This window comes from Periplaneta americana, chromosome 4, assembly GCF_040183065.1.
Source record: "Periplaneta americana isolate PAMFEO1 chromosome 4, P.americana_PAMFEO1_priV1, whole genome shotgun sequence".
NCBI classification, from domain to species: Eukaryota; Metazoa; Arthropoda; class Insecta; order Blattodea; family Blattidae; genus Periplaneta; species Periplaneta americana.
Window position 1 is genome coordinate 173411398 of NC_091120.1, and position 26230 is coordinate 173437627.

At 35.6% G+C, this 26230-nt stretch overlaps 1 protein-coding gene across 5 annotated transcripts in view; it reads left to right on the forward strand.

Moving 5' to 3' along the window:
- Graf (GTPase regulator associated with FAK) overlaps positions 1-26230 on the forward strand; it is a 432476-nt gene that overhangs the window by 369303 nt on the left and 36943 nt on the right. For 4 of the 5 annotated variants that reach the window (XM_069824366.1, XM_069824367.1, XM_069824369.1 and 1 more), the window contains 8 exons: positions 2783-2891; positions 11727-11829; positions 13980-14204; positions 17716-17821; positions 19525-19684; positions 19771-19950; positions 22597-22918; positions 24838-24969. In XM_069824366.1, the coding sequence (XP_069680467.1) occupies positions 2783-2891; positions 11727-11829; positions 13980-14204; positions 17716-17821; positions 19525-19684; positions 19771-19950; positions 22597-22918; positions 24838-24969 (1337 nt within the window). The remainder of the gene's footprint in view (positions 1-2782; positions 2892-11726; positions 11830-13979; positions 14205-17715; positions 17822-19524; positions 19685-19770; positions 19951-22596; positions 22919-24837; positions 24970-26230) is intronic. The other variant, XM_069824368.1, reaches the window with a different exon arrangement.

Genomic DNA, 26230 nt, shown 5'->3' on the forward strand with positions numbered 1-26230 from the left:
TTGTACTTTATACAAACTAGTTCGATTAATTAAAATGTGTCTCAGTGAAACGTACAGCAGAGTTCGTATAGGTCAGTTTCTGTCAGATGCGTTTCCAATTCACTGTGGGCTAAAGCAAGGAGATGCACTATCACCTTTACTTTTTAACTTTGCTCTAGAGTATGCCATTAGGAAAGTCCAGGATAACAGAGAGGGTTTGGAACTGAACGGGTTACATCAGCTGCTTGTCTATGCGGATGACGTGAATATGTTAGGAGAAAATCCACAAACGATTAAGGAAAACATGGGAATTTTACTGGAAGCAAGTAAAGAGATAGGTTTGGAAGTAAATCCCGAAAAGACAAAGTATATGATTATGTCTCGTGACGAGAATATTGTACGAAATGGAAATATAAAAATTGGAAATTTATCTTTTGAAGAGGTGGAGAAGTTCAAATATCTGGGAGCAACAGTAACAAATATAAATGATACTCGGGAGGAAATTAAACACAGAATAAATATAGGAAATGCGTGTTATTATTCGGTTGAGAAACTTTGATCATCCAGTCTGCTGTCGAAAAATCTGAAAGTTAGAATTTATAAAACAGTTATATTACTGGTTGTTCTGTATGGTTGTGAAACTTGGACTCTCACTTTGAGAGAGAAACATAGATTAAGGGTGTTTGAGAATAAGGTTCTTAGGAAAATATTTGGGGCTAAGAGGGATGAAGTTACAGGAGAATGGAGAAAGTTACACAACACAGAACTGCATGCATTGTATTCTTCACCTGACATAATTAGGAACATTAAATCCAGACGTTTGAGATGGGCAGGGCATGTAGCACGTATGGGCGAATCCAGAAATGCATATAGAGTGTTATTTGGGAGGCCAGAGGGAAAAAGACCTTTAGGGAGGCCGAGACGTAGATGGGAAGATAATATTAAAATGGATTTGAGGGAGGTGGGATACGATGATAGAGAATGGATAGGGACCAATGGCAGGCTTATGTGAGGGCGGCAATGAACCTTCGGGTTCCTTAAAAGCCAGTAAGTAAGTAAGTAATGTACTTTATACTCGACATTTGTTCTGTATTTATAATGGGAAACCACATTTAAATTTGTAAAAAATTGTGTCACAGAAAGAAGCAGGGCTTTTACTTATGATTTTACTAGTATTGTGGGTACATTTGATTACAATACATCTGAAACTTCGCATGCTGTCGCATTCGCTATAAGTTAACAACTGGCATAGCTCTGCTGAAGGAGGTTACTACCTCACCACTGCGCTGGAGGGGGAGTCTCTCTCCATTAATCTGAACCATTGTCGCACTGATTGACAAGTCATCTGATGCATCACTGTTATCACTTAAACTTCTAACGAAATTATTCTGTCAGTTTCACTGTCTATTACATTAGCATTACAAAAATATTGTCCTTAGTTATTTTTAACATGATTAACACATTTCTTCCACCTGTCTTTCCCATATTCTGCGAAAAGGCGGCGACAGAATCATTCCTTTACATTAAGTGGGACTTGTGTTACAAAAATTCAATTGAAAAGACTGGAGATAACTGATTAAACATTTTAGTTTGGCCCTTAAATAAATGAAACCAATCAAAACAATAAATGCTTATTTTTAAACCACTGTTGGGTTTTGAAGATAAATATGTTTATGTAGGCGCACTATGTATCTTGTAGACTCATTCTATTAACCTGAAGTTTTTTCAACATAAAATATAAGACGATTTCATACACTGCAACTGTCCACTTATCTTTTCAAGGAAAAAAGTTATCGTTGATTGATTTTCTACTTCAAAAACATATTTTCCCACACTACAATAGTATAAAACAAACCTCAATTAAGAAGTCTTATATTTGTTATATAGCGACGACTCAAACATCTTAGAAATCTGCAAACAATACTCTTCAACATGCTTTTTTCTTATTAGAATCTGACTACTACTTTTTGAGTTATTATTAAGTGTATAAAATGCGAAAATATTCTGCTTCATTGAAAGTCTACTTAAGTAACGCCTTCTTCTGTTATTGGCTGACAATTATGAAGGAGGAGGTGAATAGTATATTGTCACTCTTTAAGATTGACGCATGTGCAGGCCAATGGAGTTCACTAAGTTGTTTCCCTATAATTAAGCAGAATTGTGTATTTGTAGTTTTATTTCTTCTGTGTTAAGAAGTGCATACGAGACACAAATGTTACTAGAATTAAGAGAAATTACGAAATAAATTATTTATTCTAAATACTTTAGTAGCCTTTTGTAACTTCTGAATACTTACAAAATAGCATAATAGAGGTTATGTAATCGAATGAAACCTGTCTATATAATAATTCCGATTTTTCAAGGTTTCTTAGTTATTTTAAATTGCCGTAATTCTCTATATTAAGATTTCCTTAATGTAATGCTTCTCATCATTCGCAATATGCCAAAGAATATTAAACATCATTGTGCTGTATATACCGATATTTTTACTTTGTCTCTAGTTTTAGGTTTGGAAATCTGTTACGGTCTTCAGTCAACTTTTTTTTTTTCAAGGGATTATAATTATACGAAATATAAAGAGAAAATTTTATTATGATATGAAAGAAGAATCGATTTCGAAGTGTTGAAGGAAATATATGCTTTCAACATGTCGCGACTGCCATTTGGGGTTCTTAACAGAAAAGATCATCTTAAGCCAGACACCCTTCACAGCAAATAATAATAATAATAATAATAATAATAAAAAGAAGAAGAAGAAGAAATTCAGGAAAGGAATTGTAAATAATTGTGATATTTTCCACAGACCGGGCATGCTGTATACACTCCAAGCATTGTCTGAAGAGGATCGCAAATTGTGGATGGACGTGATGGATGGCAAGGAACCTGTAAGTGGAGATAGTCGGCAGCATGCGGTATGTAGCTTCTTAATCCACTATCTGCAAGCAGCGAGCCACTTCTTTTTCTTACAGCTCACAGGGTTCCCACTCTGCCAAATTCCTAACTTTCTGACTTAAAATTTTTGGAAAGTGGTGGTCCTCAAAGTAAGATTGAAGGGTCAGAAGTAAGGCATATCTTCCAAAACCTTCCCTCTCTCCTACGATGCAACTGTTTGATAATGAGGTCCGATTTTGACGATATAAATGAAACATATTAATTTGTTAAATTTTTCAGTCTAAATAATCAACACAAAGACGTTTGTATAATATCGTAACGAAAAAAGAGACAATGAGTAGGGTTTTGTTGATAAAACGAATTTAATGGTATTAAATATCAGTTAATGGTTAGTAGTAGAGACCAGAACTTCGGCAGAATGCCTTTTTAAATGTATTAGATCTATCTTCATTTTGAAAGTAATTCTGTACGAATTATACCTTTGTGATTGAAACGTCGCAGTTTTATGTTGCCCCTTTCTGCCTTTTCTAATATAAATGCCTAATTTACAAAATAAATTATTTTTTTGCCTTTATTTTATTATTTATCTATTATTTATTAATTTATTATTAAAAATTGCCTACAGGTATATTTTAATTTATTTCTATAACCGCTACAATGAAAGTGACTTCACCGAATGTCTGTTATTGTATTTCAGTCAGTTCATATTCTCTTTGGAACAATGAGTGCTGCCTTGCAAAAATGTATAACAGTAAACGTTTTACTTATTGCTTGTGTTTATTTGACAAGGCAACAATGAGTGCAGGTCTAACGTTATTTTTCTTTCAGTTTTCATTGCGACGTTGTTGTAGCTAGCTAAATATTTCATATCGCAACATATCAGTACAACCAAACACAAAAATGCACTTTCCAAGGCTACTGGGAAGAAGATTTCTTTGCTTCCAACAGTAATTGCAACATCAAGTCAAAAATCTCAATTTGCATTCGACTTATATAAAGCTTTTCTTGCTGCCAAAACCCCTTTGTGAAAAGTGCAAGATTGTGGGTTTAGTGCAAGATTTTTGTAATTGCCTTTTATTGCGTATTTTGGCTATTTATAATGCCTTTTTGCCTGCCTATTTTAGCTATTTATGATGCCTTTTTGCCTGTCTATTTTAATGATTCATAATGCCTAAACTTCCGGTCTCTGGTTAGTAGAAATGACGATAATCAAAGCTCCATATCCTCTGTCTTGAACATCACCTTTCTGTTGTCTTCTTATCACTCTTGTTTTAAGAGTGTGTTCATCCTTAAAAAATTCAGTAGTTAGACAGATTGCAAGATTTTGCCTGAGGAATGTGCCTATCAGAAAAAAATCAGTATACTGAAACACTGAAACCTTTTTTGCAAGAATGAGTGTTTATATGAGTATTAATTTTATAGTTCTGTAATTGCATATGTGCATGTTGATTGTTTTCAAATGAATCTATGTTATATATCAATAAAATCTGTTAAATATGTCCTAATTTGACCCTTCAATCCAACTTTTATGTCACTTGCTAATGTATGTAAAAAGCTTGAAACTTTTATTATGACGGATCGGGATAATTACTAGTGAGAATGCTTCTGTTCTTTTTTAATATATATAAATTGTAACACAAATTTTACTTTTAAATTATCTTATTTGAAATTAAAGAAACGAAAGTACTTTGAAGAAGCCTACATGATGTATGTATAAATGTTATATGATTATATTGTAGACATTATTTTGTTCCGAGAGTGGGAACCCTGTGTATGTATGCAGTTTGTTTTTGCACTAAATATGACGCACATAACAAGCACTTCTAATGTTCTTTGGGATTAGAGTTGTGTTAGAATCTATTGGTCATCTCTTTGGATGTTGGTGTTCGTAATAAAAAGAAGCTGAATAACAAACCACAATTGGAATGTTTACTGAAGATCTATTATAAGTACTTATTATTAAACATTGCAGCATATCATGAATGGCACACCTTCCTAGTTCTCTGTGTAGTTCAGATTCTTTGTGTTTCACCTCTGAATGAAATTTGTTTGCGTTACATTTGCACTGAATTATTCAAATTATATGGTTATAATAATTTGAAGCTTTCTGAACATGAAATGTTTAATGTAATGGATTTATTTCATTTCAAGTCTTCATCTGATCTTTTTTTACACAATAACTTTCATTTCACTTGTTTTTTATACAAAATTGTTCAGTTATTACATGAAAAAATTCAGGTAAGATGATTTCTAGTTTATATCCTTCATTTGCAAACTGGCTTCTATCTTCAGCTTACGTAATTCCTTCAGTGTGATAAAATATTCATGAACATAATCAGAGAACTTTATAGATCAGTGGTCGCCAGCTCGATAATTTGTGATATGATAGCACTTATAAGAATGACTGTGGTAGATTGCAGTCTAACTAGTTGTACTGGTTGATTGTAGGATAGTAAATTGACAACAAGAGTGAATCACACACGTTGCACTGCAAAAGGCTGTCTTCACCGAACAGTTTCTCAACCTTATGGGAAAATATTATGTCCCTGTTTATTGATAACAGAAGCATGCAAAATGTTCAACGTGTTCCAAAGAACTTCATTCTACAAAATGCTTTAATATACAGTATTATTATTGAGAATATCCTACAGTAAATACAGTGAAACTTCCCAATAGTGGACACCGCTGGGGAAAAATTAAATGTCCGTTATTGAGAAGTGTCTGCTATTTAGAAAATCGTTAGTTTGTAGACAGTACATTAAAATTTCTCATACATATTCAACACTATATTTTACAGTACAGTACAGTAGACAGTGAGATTGTTTACAGTAGGCCTATTCATCCAGAGAGAAATTGTAGCAGTAAATGTTTTGTAAATGAAATAAACATCACTAACCTAAGTTTTTCCCACATTAAACTATGTGGCCAGCTCAGGAACACATAATTTCTCCTTCTCACTATGCTTTACAATATTCACGTTCTCTTTTAGTGACAAACGTTTATGTTTTTGTGACATTTTTAATGTGACTGTACTTCCAAAACTGCTCGCGTACAGTATCACAACTAACAGCTGTGCTCCTTACCTTCAATAAAGTACAAGAAGTTTCAAATGCACGATAATGTTTGTTGCAAAGAATTACGTTTAATTTACAACCGTCATTTTTTTTTTTCACGCTGTCCGTTATTTGGAAGTTTTAATTGTTGTTGGGAGATACATTTCAGTGTCCACGTCCGTTATTTAGAATGTCTGCTATTTGGAATAATTTTATCATAAGGGCCAATGTTATTTTGCAGGGGAATTTTAAAATGTCCGCTATTGAGAGGAGTCCGTTATTGGGAAGTGTCCGTTAAGGGAAGTTTCACTGTACTGGTATGAAGAAGAAAAGGGACAGCAACAACTAACAGAAAAATAATGATAGTTAACAAACACACAAGATTATTCTATCAGCTGTGCAACTAAATTTCAGTATTTCTTTACTCATCACAAAAAATTCTAAGCCATTTATGGGTGGTCAATTAATAAAGGGATGTCTACTGTTAGCATATAAGGAATTTAGTCCCAGTTTGATGCAACAGTTTTGAAGGAACAAGGTAGCCTCCAAAGAACGTTTTGCAGCAGATTGAGAACTTCACTGAAGATGTTCAAGTTCAACTTGGTGGTGTATCAAAAACTTTTGTGGTGTATTTACTGGCGATCGATGAAAGCACAAACATTTCGGACACTATTCAGCTAGCTATTTTTATTAGAAAAGTTAATGAAGTGTGACGTCACAGAGCCAACAGTTGACTTTGGCTGTTTCAGATCGTAAATGGTATTAGGAGATCAAAATTACTATCTAAATATTACACGAAGAATAAATATGTTGTGTAAACAGAAGTTGTTTAAATATTTAAAGTGTACGGAATTTAAATGATATCATATTAAGGATTGAACACTTGCAGAACTTTTTAAAGATACAAATATGCAAAGGTATAATTTTTCCTATGCTTCTAATTGGGAAGCAGTATTGGGGAAAATTGAAAACCACGAGCTGAAAGTAAAGAGCAACGTGAGTGGACCACTTTTATGCAGTGACAGTTACAACACAGGTTAACTTAACTGAAAGATGCAACCTTTTAGTTTTTGCTTTTTTGGTTTCTTTACTATTACATTTTTTTCATTCATGTTTATCCTAAATCATAATTCTCTTACATATGTGCCATTGTGACATGCTGCGAGTGTAACAAAATTGAATAACATTGGTTCGCGGTCTTCAGTGAGGCTTCTTTATTCCTTCATAGTGCAGAAGCGTATTGAAGAATGATCAGGTTCTTTGTTACATTTCTTATTCATCAAATTCTTACACTAGGGGCTGGTTCTGTTTTTAGAAATTCTAGTAAGAGTCTCCGATAGTAATCAGTGTATAGCCTAATTTAATTTTCTCTTCATAAAAATTACTTTTATGTTCTTCATTGAATGTCTGGTTTCATCGAGGTGGTGTTGTGAATATGTCCTCTTCGCTAATAGTGCTGAATAATTCTTGTTACCTAAATCTATTGCTTATTTACTTAATTTACTAACTTTAAAAAAAAATCCCACTTTTGTGAAATATGAGTTTAGTTTTTAGATTCACTATTAAACCTTACTTACTTACTTACTTACAAATGGCTTTTAAGGAACCCGAAGGTTCATTGCCTCCCTCACATAAGCCCGCCATCGGTCCCTATCCTGAGCAAGATTAATCCAGTCTCTATCATCACACCCCACCTCCCTCAAATCCATTTTAATATTATCCTCCCATGTACGTCTCGGCCTCCCCAAAGGTCTTTTCCCTGCGGTCTCCCAACTAACATTATATGCATTTCTGGATTCGCCCATATGTGCTACATGCCCTGCCCATCTCAAACGTCTGGATTTAATGTTCCTAATTATGTTAGGTGAAGACTACAATGTGTGCAGTTCTGTGTTATGTAACTTTCTCCTTTCTCCTGTAACTTCATCCCGCTTAGCCCCAAATATTTTCCTAAGAACCTTATTCTCAAACACCTTTAACTATGTTCCTCTCTCAGAGTGAGAGTCCAAGTTTCACAACCATACAGAACAACCGGTAATATAACTGTTTTATAAATTCTAACTTTCAGATTTTTGGACAGCAAACTGGATGATAAGAGCTTCTCAACCGAATAATAACATGCATTTCCCATATTTATTCTGCGTTTAATTTCCTCCCGAGTGTCATTTATATTTGTTACTGTTGCTCCAAGATATTTGAGCTGGAATAAATTGTATTTAAATGACGTGAAATGGATATATTAAATTTTAAATCTTGAAAATTATATTTACTCGTGTATGAAATCGCAATCCTTTGAAAATCAATTTCCATAAAGTTTGTTAGTTAAGTTCTTTATAGATTAATACTTGTTCTAAAGTACCTAATGATAATGATGTTGATGACATTGTCGAGTCATCAGTGTAGCTCAGTCAGTTAAGGCAATCAGAGTTGCACTCAGACTCGGATTCGATTCTCGCTTGGGCTGATTACCTGGTTGGGTTTTTCTTTCCGAGGTTTTTCCCAACCATAAGGCAAATGTCAGGTAAACTATGGCGAATCCTCGGCCTAATCTCTCCAACTACCATCTCGCTATCACCAATACCTAGTAGTTGATATAGCGTCGTTAAATAAGCAACTAAAAAATGACGTTGTCGACTGTGGCGACGATGATACAGTATACATTCAGAATTGTACAGCAATATACAAAAGTTTATAATATGAGGAGAGTTGCTGAAAAGATTCATGAAGTTGTACGAAAACTGTACTTCTCATTGTTAGTTTTTTCTCCATGTAAATGCAATATGAATGATATTGACTTGTATATATTTGACGTACATTGTAAGTGACCGTTTGAAGGGTGAATATGAATATTACTTTGTAATTCTGTGACCGTAGTATAATTGAAAATTCGATCATTCCATATCTGAAGAAACGTAACTGTGAAAAACAATAATAATATAAAGGAATTGTTTGTTTATTAATAAATAGTTAATTTTGTTCATCTCTAAATAATTGAACATAGTTGGGGTTCAGGTGATTTCAAATCATGATCCAGCTATATTGCATTAAAAAGATACATGCTTCTGTAGTATATTCATTATTCATAGTATTGTTACATGCTATTTCTAATAAGACATGCTTAAAAAATATGATAAAAGAAAATGTACTGTAATGTGATCATTATTTATAGCACTTTCAGGTACAGTAGAACCCCGCAATTTATGTTTCCATTTACATAATTATTTTTGGTCCTTCAGTTTCCGTTCAGTATACCCAGCATTTACGTTGGAGTAATTTTGAGTTTTCCTTCATTTACACCACTATGAACCAACATAAAAATGCAGACTTAGAAAATGTTCACTCAGATGCATCATTTTCAGAATTTATAGATCAGCCATTTTCAACTGGTGCCATGGCACAGACACAGTAGTATGCCATGAATGATCAGCTGGTATGCTGCGAGGAAATGAAAATAGTAAAGGTTTTTCGTAGCAAAAATTGAAAAAATAAAACTGAAAAGAATATTAAAAAAAAAAAAAAAACTGACAAGCAAACGTTCTGATGGGGGCAGATAAAAAAGTTAAAATTTTTTCTTCCACCATGTTAGTAATGTCAAAAGAAGTGCTTATACAAATTTTGGCCACTCGACCGCAATTACGAGGGCCATGAAAAAATAAGTTCGCCAGGGGCCGCTAACAGAAACAAAAAAAAAAAACACACACAATTTCATTGGGCAAATTTATTGGAACGGACACAGCAATTGTTGAGCTATTTTTCAACATATTTTCCATCGGAATTGATACATTTCTCATATCATGGGATCGACAGAGAGAGGTGCAGATGCAGTCAAACGCTGGTTCTGATCTGAGGCGGCTGACTTCTACGACACAAAAATTGATCTTATGGTATGACAAATGTCTCAATTCCAGTGGAGGATATGTTGACAAATAGCGCAACAATTGCTGTATCTGTTTCAATAAATATATATATGCAATTGTGCTTTTTTCTATAAACGACCCCAGGGAAAATCACTTTCTGGACGGTCTCGTAATTGCGGTCGAGTGGCCAAACTTTGTATAAGCACTTCTTTTGACATTATTAACATGGTGGAAGAAAAAAATTTAACTTTTTTATCTGCCCCCTTCAGAATGTTTGCTTGAGTCTACAAGAGTGAATTTTCAGCAAAAGCAGCACAAGGTAACATTCAATAAACACCATGTACAATAGGTATGCGAGCGGTAAAGAAGAGAATGACTGACGTGCAGCCAGGGTTGCCAGATCGGTAAAGTTAGAATATCGTACCAATCTTGAATTGAATTGAATTTGAATTTAAGGAAAGGGGCACTATGACTCATCACTGCGACCTTATTAAATCTATTATGCTTACCCTCAAGCTAGGCGAATTCCCAACCCGCACCAACTGACAAGACTAAGGTTCACTGTGTACTCAGGCTCCTAGCAGGCAACCCCACTCGTCCCTAGGCCAGCCCCTCTATGCATAGCCAGTGTTCAGGGAATACTATGATGGCGAGATGAAGAAATGTTGACAGAATTATGTAGAAGCCTAATATCGGGAAACAGGATAATCCCGAGTAAAATCCCAACTGGCACCTTTTCTGTCACAATTGTCACTATGGACCAACCTTAAAAAAATATCATATTTTACATGTTTTTATGAAAAAATCCCCCTACCCCAGTTAGAAACAACTGGTTTATATTATATGAGCGTGCCACGTGGTATCAGATTTCCTTATTAAAAGTAACTAGTAAAAATATAATTGTATCCTTGGGTGGAGTTCTTATGAAATCTGTAGATTATTGTAATTTTGTACCATTAAATTAACTCCTTCAATTTACATCACCTTTCCCCATGGATCCTTGAAAAGCTTAAAAGAGGAATTTTGCTGTATTCATTTTATAAGATTTACTTCTAAAATTGTCGGCCTGGGTGGCGAAGTCGGTATAGTGCTGGCCTTCTGTGTCCAAGGTTGCAAGTTCGATCCCGGCCCAGGTCGATGACATTTAAGTGTGCTTAAATCCGACAGACTCGTGTCAGTAGATTTACTGGCATGTAAAAGAACTCCTGCAGGACAAAATTCCGGCACACTGGCAATGCTGATATAACCTCGGCAGTTGCGAGGATCGTTAAATAAAATGTAACTTAAATTTAAACTTTTAAAAATGTGATTAAAGAAAAATTAAAATCTTGAAAGATGAGAGGTTATTTGATAGTGTTTTAATATTCCTTTTATTGTCCGATAAGTTATAATTCACAATTTTATTTTACATTTGTGTGTTTATTTATACTGGATAAACTATTAAATGTAAAGTATCTCGTACAATAGGTACATTCTTTGAGAATAGAAGACCCATTTTATGGCTGATCATAGAAAAACTTATGTTATTAACAACGAGAGATGGAAACAGTACAATAAATTGCATAATCAATATCTTAACTGCAAATTAATGTTTCAATTGAACCGTTTTAAATGGTATGAGCAGTTTAATAGCTGGATATATTGAATAACATACACAGTCATGAGAGAGGAAGATTTACTTTATTACTGTTTATAGATTCATGTCTGAATATTAAGAAGGTGGGAAATTGTTGTATTTTCTATAGCTTCAGTGTTCTCTAATTTTCTGACTTCTACATTCACAGTTTGCACTAATGATTTCTGTATGTTATTTTCATGGTTATGCATGTGGCACTCAGACTGTAACATTGTTGCCTGTAACATTCACTATGGCTTTTAGACGCCTATCGTACTCAGTGGAAGTGTTCATTTGGCTCATTATTAATGAATGTTGTGTGCATTTCAGACTTACGCCATGCCAGGAAAAGTTCCAAAACCAGAAGAAAGGAATTTAGATGAAACGGGCTTCAATTTTGTGAAGAGGTGTATTGAAGTACTAGAAAACAGAGGTGTGTGTCTGTTTGAATTACGTCAGTGTGTTACCTTCACATTGCTTTTTAACTCATAGGAATTCAACTTTTGATTCATGTATTTGTGTCGTAAATTCTTTGTTCACTCTAAAAATTATTTGTGTATAAATGAAGTTCACAGAATTTTAATAGCATATTATGATATATGGTTGGGAAGTGCTTTTTACAAAATCGAGGAGAAGTTTGAAAAACGAGAAGAGCATGCTCGTTTTTCAGTTTCCGAGATTTTCTTAATATACACTTCACAAACGTGTATTGTACAACATTTTTTTTGCACGATCGTATTTTTAAAATTGCAGATACAATATATTTTGCATTGAAAATTTAAAGCAATATTATTACAAAGCCTTCGCAAAACTGCACTGTAATGGTAAATAAGTAACAATAAGTGCACTGTAATGGATCTATTTCAGTATAGTTTTATGTTATGAGCAGTGGCGGCTTCTCAAGGTGGTTGCATGTTTGTACACCCCCCCCCCCCCAGTAACTTTCCTAATCTCCCGGCTTTGTTACTATTAAAAATATAATTTTATTTTACAATTTTCATTCATGACTATCTGCAGCTGGCGTCTTTTTTTTTTTTTTGTACGTCTGCAGGAGCCTCAGAGCCTCTTGGTTTGCAAAGATGTTGAAAACCTAGGGAAGGTAGTTTATAGAGATGTTCCGCTAGTGTGGGGACAGGGGGGTTAGAGGCGTGGTCTACTGCTTTCCTCATTGAGAACGGTTGCACTCCCTGGCATGGACACCAACGTCAGTGCAGAAGAAACTAAATTCACTGGAAAGTATCAGTTTCAACTAGACATTTGTCCGAAGTAATAAGCATGAAAAATTTATTCATTCGGCTTGTGCAACGAACAGTCGCATATTTCGCACATTACTTTCTCAATCTGCATGCACACAAACGGCACAATACATAAAGGAGCTTGTATTTTGCTTTAAAGTTCTAAGAGTTGTCGTTCTGACAATAAGTGCTGCTGTCTCCCGACAGCCTATGAAAGCTGCATTTGAATTTTATGAACGAAAACATTGCACATGGTACTTGGTAGCATTCTGATGACGATTCTTTGCTCAAATGTTTTTCATGAGTGTAAATCGCAATATAGAGAGCTCCGTTCACGACCCCTTCCACTTTTGGACTTTCTGTATAAATAGGTATGCTTATATTTAGTTATTTTACTTATTAATTGCATATAAATTAGCTTTATATGTATACGCCCTCAGGTATACACGGTTTTAAATTTTAAAGTAAAGTATGTTTAACTCCTCTTCGATATCCATTGTGCACCACCATATTTTCAAACCACCAGCCGCCACTGGTTATGAGGAATGGTTTCCCTAGCAGTAAGTTTCTGTGTGGGAATTCTACCTTTCAAGACCTAACAACAATAGTTCTAAATACAGCAAAAAACACGATCGTGCAAAAAAAGTATTTTGTTATAGACTACCTAAATGCAATGTGAAAAAAGCCAAATTATCCGCTATTTTGTCTCAAAGCATATTACAGCTCATTTATTAATTCAGCTGGTCAATACCTCTACAAACCTACAATTTTTATAGGAAATAAGAAGGCTCAGCTTATCTGATACGTGAATGATAAGTTGTAGTTGAATGATTAGTGTTGAATCTCTGGTGCTTAGTTTTATAAGTTTGGATGTTACAATTGAACAACGTTATAACCAACATTTTTAATGAATATGAGTTAAAGATAGAACCACAGTCTAGTATATACAGTCACGAAGCTTGAGTTTATGAGGGTACTAGGAACAATAGACTGTGCAGGTACTATTTCGCATTGTCTGTAATGAAGCGATAGTAGCAATCCTAGTGATTAGCAACTATCTATGGATGCATATTTACTACATATTGAGCTTCGTGACTGTATATATTAGACTGTGATAGAACTGTGTTATGTCTGTCCTCCTGCATGCGATGGGAAACTTTATTTTTGCCTAAATCAACAGTTGGCACCGTTAAAGATGTTTGAAATTATACTGTTTAGTAGAACAACGTTGTAATTTTTACATTTATTTTTCTCTCCTGTAAAATTTACTTCTTGTTGGTTGCAATTTTGTTTGGGTGAATGATTCAATTCATCCTTTTCTAGAATCATGTTTCATACTGATTCACAGGTCTCGAGGAGCAAGGACTCTACAGAGTAGTGGGGGTGAGCTCAAAAGTTTCAAAGTTGCTGACAATGGGACTGGATCGTCGGAAAGCAGATAAAATGAATGCTCTAGAGGATCAGTTCGAGTGGGAAAGCAAGACCATCACCAGTGCTTTGAAGACTTACCTACGCAACCTTCCAGAACCTTTAATGACATTCCGTTACCACAATGGTTTCATTGCTGCAGCCAGTAAGTATCATTCAATGTGAAGAAGAAAATACACGTGTTTAATTTAGGCCATTTTCTGAGAATAAAGTTATCCCGTAAAATATCCGTAATTTTTCTAATATGAAAAAATGTGAGAGATGGGATATTCATTTCTGAAACTTGTAGGTTTTTGTTCATATGTATATGGGAATCTCAGCACTACTTAAAACTTAAGAACAAATAAAGATTTTATAAATTTGCTTTTTCTGTCATCTCTTAAAGTTACTTTAAATGTTAAACTTTTGATGTTTAATTTTTTTTTTCTACAAGTCTCTTCCTTCAGTTATTTGGGTTGTGAAATTAGTAGTGAAAAAGATAGAGACACAGATAAGAAATTAATGAAGTATCAAACAATATGCGGAAGTATACATAAAACTTTAATGAATAAAGTAAGAAACGAAACAAGAATCAAATTCTACAACACTATGGCAGTTCCTACGTTACTCTAGGGATGTGAAATTGGGTACCTACGCAGGAAACAATAACCAAACCACAGAGCTGCGAAAAAGTTTCTGAGGAAAACTAAAGAAAGTACGAGAGAGAACATGCTTAAAAATGATGACATCAGAAAAGAACTACAAGTTGAAGCAATTAACTCAAGTGGATACAACATGTCGAGAGGATGGAAGATACCAGACTTCCTAAATCTGCTTTCTATTATGCCCCTAAAGGAAGAAGAAGTGTAGGAAGACCAAGAAGAAGATGGAGACAGACACTGTGAAGACAGAACAGGCAACAGCCTAAACCGCGAAGAGTAGAAGAAGAAGAATATTTATTTTCGCGTGTGGGGTGGGAGGAAATTATTATGTAGAATTAATTTATTACCATACAATAGCCATTTATTATTTGTTATATTTGCGCTGAGCATCACATATCAAGTCCACACCTGTGGAGTAACGGTTAGCGCATCTGACCGCAAAACCAAGTGACTTAGGTTCAAATCTCAGTCAGGGCAAGTTATTTGGTTAAGGTTTTTGTTGCGGGATTTTCCCTCAACCCAGTATGAGCGAATGTTGGGTGATTATCGGTGCTGGACCCCAGACTCATTTCATCAGCATTATCACCTTCATTTCATTCAGACGCTAAATAACCTGAGATGTTGACATAGCGTCATAAAATAACCCAAGAAAAAAAAAAATCACACATCAATGTAAATTTCTCCAAATAGTATTGAAATGAAGCAGGAATATTCTCATTTTCTCTGGACAACAACCACTATTCTTATTAATTGTACCAGAAGAATGGAAGGAGTCCATAATTGTACCTATTTTTTAAAAAGGAGGACAAGACTAACTGTAGTAACTTTCGAGGAATATCACTTTTGTTGACATCGTACAAAATTCTGTCCATTATTCTTTTGAGAAGATTAACTCCATAGATGAAATTATTGGGAATCATCAGTGTGGTTTTAGGTGTAATAGAGCGACTATTGATCAGATTTTTTGTATTCGACAGATATTGGAGAGAAAAAATGGAAATATAAGGGTACAGTACATCAGTTATTTATAGATTTCAAAAAGTCATATGACTCAGTTAAGAGAGAAGTTTTATATAATATTCTTATTGAATTTGGTATTCCCAAGAAACTAGTTTGATTAATTAAAATAGTCCGTATAGGTCAGTTTCTCTCAGATGCGTTTCCAATTCACTGTGGGCTAAAGCAAGGAGATGCATCTTCACTTTTTAACTTTGCTCTAGAATATGCCATTAGGAAAGTCCAGGATAACGGAGAGGGTTTAGAATTGAACAGGTTACATCAGCTCCTTGTTTATGCTGATGATGTGACTATATTTTAGGTGAAAATCCACAAATTATTAGGGAAAACACGGCAATTTTACTTGAAGCAAGTAAAGAGATAGGTTTGGAAGTAAATCCCGAAAAGACAAAGTACCGGTATATGATTATGTCTCGTGATCAGAATATTGTTCGAAATGGAAATATAAAAATTGGAAGTTTATCAAGAGGTGGAAAAATTCAAATATCTTGGAGCAACAGTAACAAATATAAATGATACTTGGAAGGAAATTAAACGCAGAATAAATATGAGAAATGCGTTGAAAGAGTAATGGAACAGAGAAAAATTCTCTCCGGCGCCAGGATTTGAACCCGGGTTTTCAGCTCTACGTGCTGATGCTTTATCCACTAAGCCACACCGGATACAACCCCGGCGCCGGATAGAATCGTCTCAGATTAAGCTCCAACTCTTGGGTTCCCTCTAGTGGCCGCCCTCTGCACTACGTCATAGATGTCTATGAACATACTTCGGTACATTAAAATAATATATATGATATGCGTAAATCACTTCGTGATTTAAGACGGCGCTTATTCCGTCGGATCCCGGCCAACTAGTCACTCATAACGAGTGCACCTCAGCACATGTGTGGACTTCGGTCCTACGTTCATAGACATCTATGACGTAGTGCAGAGGGCAGCCGCTAGAGGGAACCCAAGAGTTGGAGCTTAATCTGAGACGATTCTATCCGGCGCCGGGGTTGTATCCGGTGTGGCTTAGTGGATAAAGCATCAGCACGTAGAGCTGAAAACCCGGGTTCAAATCCCGGCGCCGGAGAGAATTTTTCTCCATTCCATTACTCTTTAATCGTGTGATGACGCAGAATATCTGCATGGAAATATCATATGTACTTCGGTACATTAAAATAATATATATGAGAAATGCGTGTTATTATTCGATTGAGAAGCTTTTATCGTCCAGTCTGCTGTCGAAAAATCTGAAAGTTAGAATTTATAAAACAATTATATTACCGGTTGTTCTTTATGGTTGTGAAACTTGGACTCTCACTTTGAGAGAGGAACAGAGAATAAGAGTGTTTGAGAATAAGATTCTTAGGAAAATATTTGGGGCTAAGAGGGATGAAGTTACAGGAGAACGGAGAAAGTTACACAATGCAGAACTGCCTGCATTTTATTCTTCACCTAACATAATTAGAAACATTAACTTCAGACGTTTGAGATGTGCAAAGCATGTAGCGTGTATGGTCAAATCCAGAACTGCATATAGAATGTTAGTTGAGAGACCGGAGGGAATAAGACCTTTGTGGAAGCCGAGACGTAGATGGGAGGATAATATTAAAATGGATTTGAGAAAGGTGGGATATGATAGTAGGAACTGGATTAATCTTGCTGAGGATAGGGACCGATGACGAACTTATGTGAGGGCGGCAATGAACCTCCAGGTTCCTTAAAGCCATAAGCATAAGTATATATAGGTTGCACTAGTCATATTTATTAGTTGGGTGACAGAGAGTTATACATTTGTTGTTAGTCTATTTAATTATAAACTCTTTGTGTAATCTTCTGAACATGTGCATGTTAGAGCAGAGTTGGTAGATTTTGAAAAGACAAGTGGGATTAATGGTGTAGCTAGTCAATAAATAGTGGCAACAGTATTTCTCAATTACATGGAGTGTGACAGTCGTGTTTTTTCTTTCATCAGTGCAGATATAGAATTAATTTTTAAATTGTTTATTTTCAGAACAAGAAACCAGAGCACTGAGGGTGAACGATGTACATACTCTTGTTCACAGGCTTCCACAACAAAATCGTGATATGTTGGATATTATTATCAAACATTTACAAAAGTAAGTTAATAAGAATTGTTGCTTTATTTTTATTAGAACTCATTATAAGCAAGTACAATGTAGAGATAATGTTTTACTGATATATAACTCTACTGATACTACATAAATATTATGTGTAGTGCTTTTTCTTTTTTATTTTACTTTTTTCTTCCTCCTTAAGGTGGTTACTCGATTTGACTATATTTACCTCAGTGTCGCGTTGTAAGAGTGATGTGCCTTATTGTAGATCATTTTTGCTACCATACATGGGAGGCAATCTGCATAGTACCAGATGATATTATTATTATTATTTATTATATATTATTATTGGATTAGTGGTAGAGAAAATGGAAGTGCCCTGCAAAAATGTACTATCAAGCACTGTCTTTGTCCACCATAAATTTCACTTAAACCTATTAGGTTTCGAATCTGGTTCTCCAGCATGGAAAGTCAACACTTAGCCTTCCGGCTAATGGTGCGCCATTTTGTTTTACAGCATTTGTCTTTAGGTAAGTTACTATGTCCCACATTTTAGATGCAGATTCAAATAATGGCATAGGGCCTAACTGTGAAAGTTAACGAAACGAAAGTACAGTATTTATAGAATTTAAACTCAATATTGTCCGTACATAATGGAATACATATTTCAGCATTCAGTTTCGTGAAAAAATTGGAAGCAGTCCTTGAAAGAAATTGGGGTTACGTCACTTTATGTACTGTTATCCAGATCTTATTGGTAAATGCGGAACACTCCAGAAGACATTGCTGTCAGCCACATCCATTTGTTTAAATATGTATCAGTAACCTCATGCGATGTTGAGAGATTGTTTTCAGTGTATAAGAACATACTGTCCAATCACAGACGGAACTTCAACTCCTGAAAATATGGAGGAATATCTTGTAGCACATTGTGCTTCATGCCTTGATTAACTTTAAAATTGCTTCGAAAACTATATAGTGTCATTTATAAATGTGTAATTTCTGTGACATTAATCTTATTTAGTTAAAATAAAACTATTTTTCTTAAATAAATAACAATAATTTATTTTTAATTCCCTGTGCATTTGTGATATACCATATTTAGTACATATTTTGAGGTTTACAGTTACATATTTATGTACATATTTTAGGGCCAATTCATTCATTCATTCATAATATTCTGCCTTTCACTGCAAACCCAGCTTTCTCCAATCTTTCCTATTTTCTGCTTTCCTCTTTGGTTCCTTATATGATCCATATATCTTAATGTCGTCTATCATCTGATATCTTCTTCTACCCCGAACTCTTCTCCCGTTCACCATTCCTTCCAGTGCATCCTTCAGAAGGAACTTTCTTCTCAACCAGTGACCCAGCCAATTCCTTTTCCTCTTTCTGATCAATTTCTGCATCATTCTTTCTTCATCCACTCTTTCCAACACAGGTTCATTTCTTATTCTGTCTGTCCATTTCACACGTTCCATCCTTCTCCATATCCACATTTCAAATGCTTCTATTTGCTTCTTTTCACTTTGTCGTAATGTCCATGTTTCTGCCTCCATACAATGCCACACAAAGCACTTCACTAGTCTCTTCCTTTGTTCTTTTTCCAGAGGTCCGTAGAGGATGCTCCTTTTTCTATTAAAAGCTACCTTGACCATTATTACATAAAAATCCGGACTCTTAGTAATGACATGAGGCATGGTTGTTGTAAGGTTACTGTATAGTGCATATTGCCTTTTTAACAGTGTTGCTGCAAAGAGTGATAAGAACCTCATGACAGTGAGCAATCTGGGAGTTTGTTTTGGTCCTACATTGCTCCGACCAGAGGAAGAGACTGTTGCTGCTATAATGGACATAAAGTTTTGTAATGTTGTGGTGGAGATTCTGATTGAGAACTACGAAAAGGTGAGTGTTCTGTATAGATGAAAATACTTCAGTTATTAATGGTCTTCAATTGTATTGCATCATATATTATTGTTTTAATTTTTTAGATCTTTAAAACTTCACCGGAACAAGTTGACCCATCAAGGCCTGAGCCTCGTGCTTCCCCATCTATGAGCAGTCCTCCAGTACAGAACCACGTGCAGCAGACGACTCCATCACCGCCTTCACATGCACGTCCACAACAGAAATTCAACCCCTATCCTCCTGGTGGCCAGCCTATTCAGCATGTATGTATTCACATTCATAATTTCTTGTATTTGTTAGAACAACGTAATATAAGATGTTATTTCTTTATTGTCCTGCACTCAGCATTCCTGCATATTCAGGTTGAGCTATACTACCGAGAATGCTGATCAGTAGAGCCTGGCATTTAGAACTCATTTATGTTCAGTCTGTTTATAATCGATCTTGAGAGGCCACTGAACTGTGCTCTGTTGCAAGTGTGTGTATCATTTGTGTAACCTATTTGAACTATATGTGTTAATTTACTTAAGAATCTATTTCTTATTGTATGACTTGAGGCTTTCCCGGTGTTTGATGTAGAATAACTCTTCTCGGGTTCTCAGCCAGGTGAGTTGGAGATTAGCTTCCAAGCTTTCGACAGCTACTTCTGCCGTCTTCTTCAGGGAATGAAGTGATGTGGGACCATGTCTAGCTGGTATATATGCAATGGTGGGGCTTCCCGCTGTGGGCCAATCAGCAGCTAGTTCCTAGTCCCGACCACCAGGCGCATTCTGGTTGGTGGAAGCGGTAGCCAATCAGGAGCTAGTTGCTGGTCCCGACTGTCTGCCGTGTGCTGGTGGTCTAAGCGTATTGATGGCAGTTTCCATGCTGTACTCAGCTGTAGACCCCCGTCTCTGTTGAAACAGATGGCAGAGTTAGCCGACGAAAGCTTGGCTCACCTGGCTGAGAACCCGAGAAGAGTTATTCTATATTTCCTATTTACTTTTTTTTTAATAATGGTAACCCCAAGTACGTCCAAGTACGTGCTTGTATAGGAGAAGTGAAAACAATTTGAAGGTAAAATTGTTAGTCACCACGGTCATTGTGATTTTTATTATTGAAACATTTATGACAGGGTTTACAAGAGCAATCCATGCATATTAAGAGAATATATACAGAGTGGAAGTACAGATGCCTCAAACTAGCAAGCTGCCTCATTTGCGCACGTGCATAGAGCACATCTCCCCTACCACTGTCCGCCTACTGCTGTGTACTGTGGACTAGAACTGTACAGCTCAGTTCTAATAAAAGTTGCGAAGGCTGTTTTCTGTGTAAGAACATGTCTATGTGTGGCTGTCGTTTGTGATAGAAGTATTGCTTCTATTATGACGAGTAGTACATTATCGGGCAAAGTTCTTCAAAGTCAAACTCGCAAGGTGATATATATATATATATATATATATATATATATATATATATATATATATATATATATATATATAATATGATGGAATTCGTGAAAAAAGAAAGGGAAGCCGGGATATTTCTCATGGATATTATGAAGGTGCGGGAAAGAGTGACAGCAGCAATAGGAGTTTCTAAGATGACGTTAACTAGGATTGCTGCAAACAACACTACATTCAAAATGGATGACGACACAGCACTGACAAGAAAAAAAAAATTAATGAAATCACAGAAGAATCTTGGAAGAAGAGGTGTGAAAAATCCATGAAATATGAAGAGGAATATGTGAGGCAGATTCTTCTAATAGAAGAAGCTGTGGACAATTTATTGCATTATTAATTTAGGGGAGGAGTCTGGAGAATAAGAAGAAGAAGGAGGAGGAGGAGAAGGAGAAAAAGAAGTAAGCAGTGATTCAGATGGAGATTTATCGGGAGTAAAGGAGATCCCTTTGGAATTACTAAATAGAAACTCAGTTGTCTCTTCCTTTAATTGTTTGTTCGTATTGTGCAGATAAATAAGTGATTGTTTTCCTCCATTTACAGTGAAAAATTAAAATTTAATGACAGCACTATAATCTACACTTTGGGCACACATAAATAGAAGAATGTTGGAAAATTTAGATCAATATCATGTATTATACTAATGAATATACCTTTTGCAATTTAAACGAATTTTTGTGTATTAAAATACTGCTCGATATATTTTAGGGAAGATGCACCTTGAATACATTGTCAAGAGGTCAACTTTTCAGATAATGTGACTATACATAGGTATTGGAGCGTAGGTGGGCCCCCTTCGTTCGCTGTACTACCTCCCCTCTCCAGGCAGCTTCCTAGCTTGTTATATCTGTAATTGTGCAGATTTTAACAGCTTTATTTCTTGAATAGAGTAGAACAAAACATTCTAATACTGTATTAGTCGCAAATGAATACTTTTCTCGGAAAACAAAAAATTTTTCCCTAAACACGAGAGCCGTCCAGAAAGTAAGTTTCCCTGAGACCGTTTACAGAAATAAGACACAATTTCTTGGAAAGATTTATTGGAACAGATACAGCAATTGTTGAGCTATTTTTCAACATATTCCCTACCGTAATTGAGACATTTGTCATACCGTGGGATCAACTTTTGTATCCCTGTGTCATAGAAGTCTGCCGTCTGGGATCAGAACCAGTGTGTGACAGCCACCAGCACCTCTCTCTTGATCAGAATTTTCAAGTCTTTGATCGATTAGAACATGTTCTTATTTACTTTCAAGACAAAATGTTTGTAAGTATTGTAAGTGATTTTACAATAAAGCTTGTGAAGTATTGGCAAGTGTTGAAAAGTCTTGTAAAGTGTTAAATTTGACGAAAATATGATCGTATATAAGTAGTTTTACTCAGAATTAAATAACAATAACAAAAAAGAAATGTTTTCATTGCCTAGAACAGCGATGTGTGTTATATCAGTCTCATTTTTCAAAATAGGCTGTCATCAAGTCCTACGATGGGCCTATTCCAGTAAGCCTTAGCTCCAGTCTGCACAACGTGCGTGACCAACGGGACGGTAACAATGTGGGTTATGTCATGGCTAGAGTGGACCACATGAATAATACAGGACAGCAGCAACAACCGCAGCATTTACCTCCGAACAAGATGGTGGGTGGGATGGCTATAAGAGGAGGTCCTCAAGGCAGCATGGGGGCGTACTCAGACAGCAACCTGTCGGCTCTTGGTTCGCAGCAGCAGCACCGGTATAGTCCGCAGCATCACATACAACATAAAAACGCTTTTCTCTATGGAAATATGGGTGAGTGCTACAGTTTAATGTTATTGTAAGAGCACAGAAAACTCGTAATTCTGAGGTGATTGTTTCAGTTTTGCTTCCCATCATTCACTTAACTCTCTCTATAATGTAATTTATAATGTTTTGCAATATAATTTATGTAAAAGTTTTAAACTCAAAGGAACTTTAAGACTAGATATTCAGAACATACAGCAGATTTCCCTCATAATCGCAGTGGCGTAGCGTCAATGTAAGCTAAAAAGCTCAGCTTCCCCAGTTAATAATAATAATTTCATAATAAACCTGCAGTTTATGAACAAAATTATATATTAATTTTAATAGAGTTTATATTTATGCGTTAAATATTGTGATCCGGCAGCTCAGGATGATTTGTGATGCAGCAGTAAACAAGAAGCCTGCACACACCAGCTTCCAAGCAGACTGGTTTCTTTCACTCATTCTTCTGTGTAACCCATCCCGCAGATTCTCCATCCCTTTCTAATTAAACTACCCTTGTCGCAAGGCATGGAAGAAGCTAGCTTTTACATTGAAAGTTTCCGAGTTATCCCTTTCGTGAGGGTTTGTTCAGTTGAAGTGTTAGTGTGCATTGTGGCTGATATATAAATAATGAGTGAAATAACAGTTCCTGACACCGATTTACTTGAATTTTTAGGACAATTCTATTATCAAGACTGACTTACGAACAAAAGTGCGATTTAAAAAACAAATGACATGTCTATTTGTTAGAGAATATGTGTAAACCATGAAATCATATTTTACTACGTACCATTTGAGGTCATGCCTCATTGGTGTTACGAGGTTCCAACCAATCTTCGGACTGCTGACTTGACATTGACTACTATTTATTTTAAGACTATATTTTTGTAATACGTTTTCTCATATGTACATGAAAGACAACTTGAGTTAGCTTCCCCTGCTCAAAATTTCATGCTACGCCACTGCATAATCGTAACAGATCTAAATTCGCATCCCATTTGATTGAGAGTAATCATGAACTTCAAAGAATGTCTGACGCTTTACAGATTTTAAAACCCATCAATAACGGAAACATTAATTTAGTTGCAGAAGAATTTTACATAGCCAAATCACTTATTAATAGCATTTCGTTACTTAATGAACAATTACCCAATTCTAATAACCCTTTATTCAAATTGGCCAATGGGAACTCTTCTCGCTGCAACATCTACCCCTTCCACTTGCGTCATGACGTGTTTCTTTTATACTGTATGTCATTGCACCAGTCACCACCACGTAACTGGCAAGACAACATCGCCTCTTCCCACTACTTCAGATATCTCGTAAGTGGTTTATCGTTTCATTATCTTTTTGATCCGCATAGGTTCCTTTATTAAAACTTTTCTTATTGATTTTTGCAGATTTCACTACGTGCTGATGACTGATGCAAATAATATGTTTAATTTTTTACTCTTTTAACTGTCTTTGTTACATTTTATAAGCTGCACATATGTTTTGCAGTCTTTTATCTCAAGGCATACTTTTTATGATTTTAATGTCTACACCTTATAGAGGTTTGAATTATTACAAATATTCACTTGTTTTCAAGTCATTTTTTACTTTGCTTTTTTGCACTGTTATTTTAATATTGTAATTCTCTCATGTCGTGTACCTTATTATATTTCATTATGTTACTTTTCCATAATATGTCTTTATGTGAAAAGCTTAATAATGTGCAAGCCAGACCTGAAGATGCTATCTTAATAGCGAAAGGGCTAGTCGCATATGTATTTTACGTATGTAACCTAATATAATCTTTTGTATTATGCATTAGTTTAAAAAAAAAAATAGACAGTTATTGAAGGACCTTTGATATTTATTTTCATTTAATAGTTTTAAAGTTAAAATTTAGTACACTTTCATGAAAACATGATTCGAGTTAACAGCGTGATGTTTTCATCTTGCAGCCAATTCTGAGCGGACAGATCAGGCTAATAGTGGCACGAGCAGTTCCAATGAATCAGTGTCTTCCCTGCCTGTAAGAGACTTCAATAACCATAATAATTATGCTCCTATTTCTCCTCAAAAAAGCAAAAGAGGTAAGAGATATGTTTTCACTCCTTTCACATTTTAAAATTTGTTCTTTGTTGAGAAGTTGGTACATGTTGAATACTTGTAAGCACGACTGTGGCACCACGAGAAAAGTAATTGTCGTGTGCCGGTCTCTGCTGACGTCCCTCTGCTGAATGCTGTAGTCGCAGGTGTTGAGAGGGGAAACAGGAGTGACGGAACAAGATGGGCCGAAACTTATTGGGAGGGTAATGATGGAATGATGTTTGGCAATTGTCGTGCACCAGTCTTCACTGATATCCCTCTGCTGAATGCTATAGTCGCAGGTGTTGAGAGGGGAAACGGGAGTGACAAGACAAGATAGGCCGAAGTGTATGTGTGGGGGGATGATATTGCTATGTTGAAAGGAAACACTCTGATTACAGATACAGATATTTATTTCAATAATTAGTTCCTCCACTGGGTCGTAGGCAGGGGAAACGGGAGTGTCATTAAAATATCTTGAATATTGAAATATATGTTCCTATGACTCTAATTGAGACTAGTTGAAGATGTGACGGAGCTAGGACGGGAGCTATAAGACGTTAGGGGTAATGGGAGTGTCTGGAAAGAGGTGAAACTAAACTTGCTTGAAAGAAAAGTTCACAGGGCTAACAGCTTCGAAGCTGGGCACCTGGTTCAAATGAAGTGCACTGGTAGCAATTTAAAACATGGGGGCATGAGATAGTTACTCTGCCTGCCATAAAAATTCACTGAAATTAAATCTCCAAGGTAAAAAAAAAAAAAAAAAAACAGCCGCAACTGTATTGCGTCAACTTGGGTTGCGAAAGAAAAGGGGGTGACTATGGCGAGTAAGAGGGAACACTTGATGGGTTCATTTTAAGGATTATTGAGAATTTAGTGTCTCAGTCATTTATGTGCTGCAAGCATACACTGTGGTGCTTAACACCACAAAATTCATTGAAAAACCTGTAAAATATTATTTAATTAACTGACGCACAACATAATTTCGATCAAAATCTTATCGTATTTATATTTAAAATTCGCCACCAAGTTTCATACGATCTTTAAAAGAACTGCACACTTTTGTACATTTAAATATGGAGAGGTGCTGTCTGCAGTTACTACTGAAGGAGCACTTTTACTTCTATTCATTTTTTTGTAAGATATCTCATTAGTATTTATTTATTTAACCTGGTAGAGATAAGGCTATCAAGTCTTCTCTTCCTCTCTACCAGAGCTTGAAGCTGCAGTAATAAAACTGTGTAAAACTTCGTATACATGTTCAGC